Consider the following 9,842-nt stretch of genomic DNA (forward strand, 5'->3'; position numbering starts at 1 on the left):
AGTGACATCTCAACCTATGAAATCATTGGGGTGGTTCATGGTTGTCGACCACTCAGCCTTAAAAAAATAGAATAAAATTGGACAAAACGGAATTAGTTCCATAATCCCAACCAAACCAATGCAAGAAGTAGACTAGATTTCACCATATTGATTTTTTTGGAATTGAATAATTCCAATGAAAGTCAGTTCTATGATTCATTAAGACATTAACCAAGCAAAAGATAACTCAAGATGCATGTATAAGGAGTGTTGACTCCTCAAATTATGGAAAACAAATATTTCCCCAGTTCCTCAAAGTCAAAAGTTTCTGCTTACTGGGCAACTACCATTGAACTTGTTCTCCGCCACCCCAAGGTTGGGAACGGAATATAAAGGGCTGAAACTGGGGAAGGTTCATTCTAGAATAAGTTAACTAGCCCACTCCTTAAATAATACAAAATTAAGAACACCACCTTACAAATTGTGTATTTTTTGTGTGGAGATGTATGCTCTACAAAGGGGAAAGCATACAAAAGTTGAGATGCATAAGTTAACTTGGATTCATTTTATTTCCCTACCATACACAAGTCACCTCTTTGAGTTATATTTTTTTATCCATATAAATTTAGAGAGAGAAGATGGTGTTTCAGTCCAAGTCTCCAAGATAGAAAAAGTGTTTGGGCTGAAAACACATTTCTAAAGGTACTTACATTTACCTTATCCAAAAAAACGAGTAAAGATTCAAACCTTAGATACAAAATACGAATCCATGTTTTGCTGCACTCGACAAACATCTTGAGGTTTCTCTGAAATATATTATTCCTACACACTTCCTACAATACTTTTTTCTAATACATCTCTTCTCTCAGTCTCTCTTCATTACATTACCTGTTTTATCTCACCCACCTCTCTTATCTCATCCTATAATTGTAGAAATAGTTGTAGGAATAAAATTTATAAATCTCTTTGCATACTTAACATCAAATAAAATGGAAATATTTTATCAAAGTTCTCTGAAAGCATCCTGCATGCAGATAGATAACAAATATGTTCATGAAATATTCTTTCAAAGTCATTGAATTCAGCTCAATGAACTCAATTGCTTTTTCTTATCCTTGTAGTCAACCACTACATATAATTGAGGAAATGAGATTGTCTTAAAAGTGGATCAAGATATATAAAAAGATACAATTTTTTCAGAACATATTACATTACTTGGGATAAAGTATGGTCAGAAGCTTATGGCGACAAAATGAAGCATGATGACATCTTCAATAGGAAGCAGCAAGATATGACTATTTCGTGTCAACAGCATCTCAGCATTTCCTAACACTTTCAGTTGCTCCCGAGTATTTCATTGTATGTTTCTTTTACTTTCCGTACCAAAGCTTCCCTGGTATTCAATTAATCATGTTTAATGACAACTTCTTTTCATGGGAAAATTAATTGTTGAAAATCATTAATCATCAAGTTAACGATACATTGTACCAAATTATAGTAAATTATTGAAGAATAATTGTGCTCACCTGTCGGGTTTGAAAACTATGTTCTTGTATACAAACCACTGCAAAGAAACAAGTAGAAGATGAATGATAGGTTTTCATGTAGATAAAATCCAGTACTACAAGAAATTTTTTAAAACCATTCTTATGAATGTGTAATTATTAAAACCCCTAAGTTTTCTTGGCTATTCTGTATTTGTTGAATAGTGCCTCATCCTGGTTTATGGAGTTGAAGTGCATTGATTCATTTGTTAAACCAGTTAGACACAATCATCCAACAAAGTTAAAAATTATTATAAAAAATAATAAGATAGTAGAAACTAAGGGGTAGAAAAATGTAGCAAGAAACTAGAGTAAGTTCGGATTAACTTATAAAATTTTCAATTGAGATGAGTATTTGATTCCCAACCTAAAAAAGGTACTAATGAAAACATTAGATGAAAGAGCTAGTAAAAAGTTGAGGTACAAAAATTCATCTAAACTTATGCATGAAGTTCGATTCATTTCACTTCCTTGCTTCATTTATTTTTCTCTTGTAAGTACTTGTTGAGAAACTAATCCAAATTGGTTCTAGATTCCTTGCCGATTGTTATGAGCATAAATGGTGTAATCAATGCCAGCAATTAAGTATACTTCACTTACCCCAGTGTATCCAATGCCTACAATCTCAAGAATCCCAGGAATCAAAGGAAGCCTATCAATTGCCTGTTCAAAGTGATACAGTAACTGCTTAGGACTATCTCAAACATATGATCATAAAGAATTGCCAGTTGTAACTAGCAGGCAATAATGATCAAAGAATTCTCAAAAATAAACATTTAAATAACCTACTGAGATCAATCCAACTGAGCCCCACAATGCAATCACCCCAACCAAGGCAAGTGAACTCACTGCATACTTATCATCAACTTTGTCCCACTATGCAACCAAAATCAAGTAATTCAAGTCAGAAAAACAAAAAAGTCTCAAATTCAAACTCAAGAGATGCCCATCAAAAGAATTAAGAGACTCTTACAGTTTCTTGAAGAGTCTTGACAATCTCTGGCACCTCAGTTGGGGTAGCTTCAGCTGGTGCCTCTCCTGTGGCCATTGCCATAACTTTTCGAGCAACCTTGCGACCTGAAAAGCAACAATTGTTAAGATAAGTTCTGATATCATCTTAGGATGTCTTTGAGCTTAACCAAAAAACCAACTGATGAAGTAGGAGTTGTTCTCCGGTTATGTACACTATTTTGGTCAGATCGCTAGTCAATGTGGGACTTAAGCCATGTGTTTGGTGAAAGGATAACTTTGAAGTGTTTTGTGAGTGACTTACAATAAGCAGTGGTCTTCCATGAACGGTTCTGAGAGTGCAAAGGGGGAGGGGGGAGGCTCACACATTGAGGGGAAGCAGCTGGTGACTGTCTTGGAGCCTTGCCATCAAGAAGGGTGGAAGAAGAGGATATAGTGAGAGCAGAAGAGGTTGAGGCCATTGCAATGTTTGCTAGTGAACCCTTTTTGCAAGCTATAATTTTAACTGTCCTATGAAAGACTCTTCTTGAGTCCACCAGGGACAGAATGTGGCTCAAGTTCCTTTCCTTTTTTTTGGTGTCAGAATGTATGTGACTTAAGTTATTGATATGTTTCTTCTGTTTCTAAATTTTTTTGGTTGTGTTAATTTCATTAGTGCTTGATAATTTGGAAATGAGTGTGGAGATGCTGTTCCCAGGGTTGGAGATGCAGCAGAACCACTCGTTTCTTTTCTTCTGGATAGTGTGTGCTGACATGGCTGCAAGATAGGACTTTTATGGTATTTCAAAGGATAGGAGGTTCCTGGTTGGGCTTTTTGAACCCAAAGCTTTCCTTAAAATGCTTATGGGTTTTTTTGTTTTTTGCAAGGGTCTAACCATAGGAAAATAATACACCTAATTTCAATAGTTGATTGAGACTAACTTCTTGAAACTGCTTTTAAAAAAAATTGGGTTTATCTTTCAACCAGAAGATAAACAACAGGACAAAACATCTGACAAGCAGTAAAATAACAATAAATTTGATGTTGCTAGAGGAAGCTTTAGAGTAACTATAAAAAATGTAAGTCCCCGGTCAGAATAATGATAATTCGTACAACAATAGCAATCAACCAATTTTAAAATTGAGAAGCACTTAAAATCAGCTAGGGTAGTTTACATAGGTAAAAAGTACCATGGAACCTAGCTTGAAATTGGTTGGCATGGCTGGATGCAATATATATACAATTAATTAGATAAATATATTTGGTACGATTCAAATTATAACAATTTTAAATTATTTGTTATCGTTTTGCTATTTTAATGTTTGTGAATCTAATTTTTGTCTTTTTATTTTTTTACCCCTCATGTGTAACAATTCCGTTTGTAATTTTATCAACAAAATTATATTTTCGTTAGGTCTGGTTGAACCTCCTCCCTCCCAAAATTCCCCCACTCCTTGCTCCCCATCCAGTATCCTCCCACACACACACAAAATAACAAACAACAATGGTTGAGGGGGAAGTGAGTGGGGACTGAGAAGTTTGAGGGGGAAGTGGAGGGGGTGTAGGGATTTGAGGAGTGGACAAAAGAAGGATTTCAAGTGTTGGTAGTGCCAATAGCACTATTGGTAGTGTAAATAGTAGCTTTTCTTAGGTGATACCTTAACATATCTTATGATTTGGACTGAAATGATTGTGGTAACGAGTCGTTTCAGTACGTCATCTAATAAGCCCATGCATCATAACAAAATCTTGATGCCTTCGATGGCCTTCTTCACATATTTTTTAATACAAAATTTGTAATTTATTTATTGAAATTTATAGAGACTTGCAAAATCATGTCTCGCATCCTGTCTGATAAATTTCATACATGATGTCATACGTTTTAATAAAATTTAGTTAATGATAAAGAAACGTATTGGTGAAAATGTGTTTCTAAAATATTAATGAATTATGTTGATTTTAATTTAATAACTACTTTTATTATTAAATTATAAGATGTTGTTAATAATAAATTCCTTTATACAAAATAAATAATATTATTTCATAAATTATAAGTTAATATTAGTAACAAAATATTTTAATATTTGTTTTAAAATTTTAGTTTTTCAAAATTAAAGTATTTTGTATTATTTATTTCATTTACAAAACAAATCAAATTCAACAACATTAATAAAAAAAATTATCTAAATTTTAAATATATAAAATATATTAAATAATACAATATTAAAAAATATATTAAATATATTAAATAAAACAACATTTAAAATATATATAAAATAATTTAAATAAAACAATGTTAAAAAATATATAGCATATTAAATAAAAATATATAAAAAATATTAAATAAAAATAATAACAAGTAAAATTAAAATTATTTATTTAATAATTAAATAAATAAATTATTTACAGTGTTTTTTTTTTAAATTCAAAGCAAAACAAAAGAAAATACAAGTAAAAAAAATCCTAAAACAAAAACATTTACTCATAAAAAAAATTACGACTTCAATGTTAAATATAAAAAAAAATTAAGTTTACGACTTCAAAGTCCTAAAATTAAAAAAAAATGACATATATGACTTTGAAGTTATAAATAAATAAAAAATTAAAGTGAAATTATAAAAAAATTTATGATTTCAGTAGAAAAAATAATAAGTCATAACACATATTATGACTTTTATCAACTTATCTCATTTTTTATGATGATTTAAAATTGACCATGAAAAAAACACGTAAAAAATTTGAGCCCTTTTTGATAAAAAAAAAAGCCCATAGCAACTCATCAATATTTCACTCATTTGGATAAATATGTTGTAGCTAAAACATTTTTTCTTTAGTAAGCAAATCTGCACTCACAAAGCACAAGCAAAGACGAATACAACAACTTCACCTAGTGAAAGAGACTAATATTGACACTAAATAATTCAAATGGTTGAAAGGTGAGAGTCACATTGCTCTTTTTACTAAAATGTATATGCAAATATAGGACCACTACTTCCCCCTCCCCCACCCCTCACTCATGAGTCCCCATTGTACAATTATGTTTTTGTCTTTGGTTTAACTTCATCCCAATCCAACACTCATCATGTCATGTGGTTCCATGCAGGGCATCTTTTTCTGGTATGGGTAGTGTGTGCAAAACAGAAAACAGAATTACCCAATCTAGTATGGCATCACATTCTTGCTTCCCCCAAACAAAAACTCACCCCTCTAGTCTCTACCAACTGTATTATGAGCTCATCACTCTCATGAGTCATCACCCATTTCATCAGTCACGCTTGCTTACCCTTCCTCACACGGCTCAACACAATATTTTTCAGCACATTACAACCCACCATATCGGACAATACTCATGCATGTTCATCATTTTGCACCAACTAGCTAAACACGTGCATGTTCAATTGAAACTATAAGATTGACCTAGTAACTAGAAAAGAGTGAAGGAAGAAGATTGACCTAGTAACTAGAAAAGAGTGAAGGAAGAAGAAAAAAGGTAATCCTCCAACTAACATTTATAACAAAAACTAACAAACTAACATTTATTTTTTTAAAAAAAAAAAACTAAACACGTGTTCAATTGTTCATTTGTGTGCCAACCTAAAAAACAGTTCAAGTATGGTAAGTGGTAACTCTATTTGTAGCTAGAGATGGGATTGTTGTATATTAAGAACCTTTTTAGTATTGATTTGATTTGTGTGTAACGCAAATAGCTAGTCCATGTTTTCACATCAAACAAAAGGTGAAACTCAAATTACGGCTTTCGATATAAGTTAATTAAGAGCGTGCTTTTGAAGATTTTAATGCACATTTTTTAATTTAATATACAAAATGAAGAAAGGAAGAAGGAATAATATGTTACGTCGAAATAAGAGTTTTTTTTTTTGTTCTTCAAACTGACATTTAGATTTTTAAATTATGTAATATATTTTTCTCAATAAAATATATTTCTAAATTCTAAAATAAACGCGAAAGCTATTTTTAGGTTATTTTTTAAAGAAGCTAACTAAAATATCATAATTTTTTAAAATTAATTTTTCATTTGAACTTTCTTCGAAAAAGCACACAAACTAAAGCCTATAATCTACCTTTAACTTGCTTAGCCGACTTTTGGTCTAAGGCTCAAAGCATGCGTCGCCGGAAGATGGTAGTGAACTCAAACCCATGCTGAAAATATATATCTCCAACTTTCCTTAAAATTTGCGATTAGAAATAAAGTATAACCGCTAATTATTAATTAGTGTGGCATAAATAGCAATTACTTCTTTATCTTAAATTCTTTTCTCATTGTATACTATTTTACATTGTATTAGTTCACCCCAGCAAAAAAAATATATATATCGTATTAGTTCACTCTCCTTATCATATCCACATGAAAGATTCACAGAGAAAATTTTTAATTTAACTAACAATAAAAAAAAATAATGGGTCAATTACTTGGGTGAGGTTTTATAGTTTCATGCTTGGAATGGCACACAAATTAAGTTGAGAGGTTAATTAGCTTAGGTTCCTGAAAACCATATAGTCTGAGTAGTCTCGGAGAGAAGATCTCTGCCTCTCTGTCACTGATCTGCATGCCTCACGATTCGAATCTCTGCCATTTCTCCCCCACACTCACACGTCCTAACTCCTAAGTCCTAATCACCCAAAAGGCCAAAACCGATGGTCAAAGACACACATCACATACAAAAGAAAACAAGAAAACAAATGCCCTATTAGCTGATTAGTGCGCCATTCAACTTTTTTTTTAAATTATGATATTAATATAAAATAGTTCCATAAAAAATAATAAATAATTTTTATCAGTGATCGTAACAGATATTTTTTTCTTAAAATAATTTTTTTAAGTATTTTTATTTTGTATATATATATTATATATATTAGCTTCTGTTCTAATCACACCTCAGAACCTAGCTAGCTCATTTCTAACTTCAAATAAGTGGAAAGTGGAAGCTCTTAACTTTTCACCATGATGCTGTAAAGTTTATTGAAGAGGCCAAGGTCAGAATCAGAAAGGTTCTCTTTGGAATTTGAAGCTCCTAAGACAATTAACCCAGCTAGATCTGGCTGTTGTTTCTGTTGCTCGTGCTATATGGCACGAACACTGTTTACCCGAATTACCAATTATGCATATCCCATCTTCTTAACTTTGGAACTTATTAGCATTTTCGGGCAGATGCCTTCGTGTTTGTTTCTGCAGGCTTCTCTCTTATCACTATGTGTGTATATATCATATTGCTGCCAAAAATAAGGGCACGCACTACCAAACCCACTAAAAATATGATACAAGTCAAAATTTCCAAGACACCAAAAATTAGAACAAGACCCCAGATTAAACCATTTTAAAAAAAATTTCAACTATGGAGAAATTAACATACTAGACTACAAAATTTATCAATATTTTTTAAAATTTTAATTAATCATTTAGTCCTTATAGTTTCATAATTTGTATATTTTAATCTTTATAGTTTTAAATTGATTTTTTTAGTCCATATAATTTATATTTTAATTTTCTTCTAGTCCTCATAGTTTGAAAGTAGTTTTTTTAGTCCTTATAGTTTATTTTAATTCTCTTTTAGTCCTTATAGTTTGAAAGTAGTCTTTTTAGTCCCCATATTTTATATTTTAATTCTCTTTTAGTCTTTACCATTAAAATAGGAGTAATATTATCAATTACAATTAATTACAAAAACATTAGTAAGTAATTTATAACTAATTTATCGCAAGATAATTTGTAATAAAAAAATAGTGGATAATTTATAAATAATTTGTAGCTAATTATTTTTATATTTTTTTTGTATTAATCACTAAAAGGTAATTAAAATATACATTATAAGGACTAAAAAGACCACAATTAAACTATAGGGACTAAAAGATAATTAAAATGTAAACTATATGGCCTAAAAAAATCATTTTCAAACTATAAGAACTAAAAAGTACGAATTGTGAAACTATAGAAATCAAATGAGTAATTTAACCTTTTTTTAATAATAAGAACTTTAAAAAATATTTAAGAAAGGGCTAGAATCATAGTCCTTTGAGTGAATGACATGCTCCTTTATCACTAAACCATATGATATCATTTAAATATTTGTTACAAAATATAATATTAATATAAGTTTTATGAAAAAATAATTCAAAATTCAAATTTTATTCTTTTTTTTAATTTTTTATATTTTTATAATCTTATATATTATCTTTTAAAACATAATATATAAAATTAAATTCTACTTTTGCATAAATTAAAATATGTATACCTATATAAGCTTTATTTTTATTTTATATATCATATGTTTATAATCTTACGTATTTGTACCATATTATTCAAAATTTATTTTATATAGTAAATATATAATATAAATTTTATCTTTAATATGTATTTTATTATCTTTTAAAATATTTATATATGTGATTTAATAATAATATTTTTTTTACCTATATTCATATATATTATCTTTTAAATTTATTTAATCAGATACATAATTTTCTTAAAGAATTAAATTATATAGTAAAGATACATAATTCAATAAAAGGACAGTATTTTATATTTTTTAAAATATTTATGTATGTGATTTATTGACATTATTTTTTTTATCTATATTACTATAAAAACATAATATCTTAATATAGATAAAAAAAATATTGTCACTAAATCACATATATTATTTTAAAAGATAAATATAATATATAAAATAAAATAAAAATTACATATTCTAATTTATGTGAAAATATAATTTAATTTTATATATTATATTTTGAAATATAATATATAAGATTATAAAAATATAATATATTAAAAAAGAATAAAATTTGAATTTTGAAAAATTTTTGTATAAAAGTTACATTAATACTATATTTTGCATAAATATTTAAACAAACACTTGTGTGTAGTGATAAAAGAATGTGTTCCACATTTAAAATTTAACAATCAACATATAAACTGAGTTTTGAGACTTAGATAGTATATTTTGAAATATAAGAAAACTTAAATATTGAATTAAAAATTAGAGGGTCCGACTTAGGGAAATAGACAAAATAATTAAGGAGATCAATTTTGTAATTAAGCCTAATTTTAATGATGTTTTAAATTTTATAATTGTAAAAAAATCCATTGAGGTTTATTTCAATTCTTTAAAATTCAATATTAAACATAAAAAAAATATAAAGTGTAAGTGGAGTGGATAAAAAAAGCAATCCTATATATGAGTCATTTAATTAAAAGATGACAAGATCTTAACTAATAAGTCATATTATTAGTTACATATTGCCCATAAGGTGAAAATTACAAGTCCGAGTGTTTATAATTTATTGGTCTAGTTAAGGAAGATATCAGTACCCTTTAGTATAGCATTTTTTGGGTACATAGTACCCTTTAA

At 28.9% G+C, this 9,842-nt stretch overlaps 1 protein-coding gene across 1 annotated transcript; it reads right to left on the reverse strand.

Annotated features, from left to right (window-relative positions):
* Nucleotides 1-920: 920 nt before the first annotated feature.
* LOC100306403 (uncharacterized) lies at nt 921-3,224 on the reverse strand. The gene is made up of 6 exons (NM_001251377.2): nt 2,797-3,224; nt 2,497-2,600; nt 2,313-2,399; nt 2,124-2,186; nt 1,506-1,543; nt 921-1,372 (listed from the first exon to the last, which is right to left on the reverse strand). The coding sequence occupies exons 1-6, from the start codon at nt 2,951-2,953 to the stop codon at nt 1,315-1,317; spliced, it is 507 nt and encodes a 168-aa protein (NP_001238306.2). The 5' UTR covers nt 2,954-3,224; the 3' UTR covers nt 921-1,314.
* Between the last annotated feature and the right edge of the window lie 6,618 nt (nt 3,225-9,842).

The sequence above is a fragment of the Glycine max genome, chromosome 7, assembly GCF_000004515.6.
Source record: "Glycine max cultivar Williams 82 chromosome 7, Glycine_max_v4.0, whole genome shotgun sequence".
NCBI lineage: Eukaryota > Viridiplantae > Streptophyta > Magnoliopsida > Fabales > Fabaceae > Glycine > Glycine max.

Excerpts from the sequence above, each read along its gene's own strand:
- LOC100306403 (NM_001251377.2), bottom strand. The coding sequence starts at position 2,953 with ATGGCCTCAACCTCTTCTGCTCTCACTATATCCTCTTCTTCCACCCTT. Across the intron at positions 2,601-2,796 it reads ATGGAAGACCACTGCTTATT|GTCGCAAGGTTGCTCGAAAA; the intron begins GTAAGTCACTCA and ends GTTGCTTTTCAG. Across the intron at positions 1,544-2,123 it reads TAGGCATTGGATACACTGGG|TGGTTTGTATACAAGAACAT; the intron begins GTAAGTGAAGTA and ends GTTTCTTTGCAG.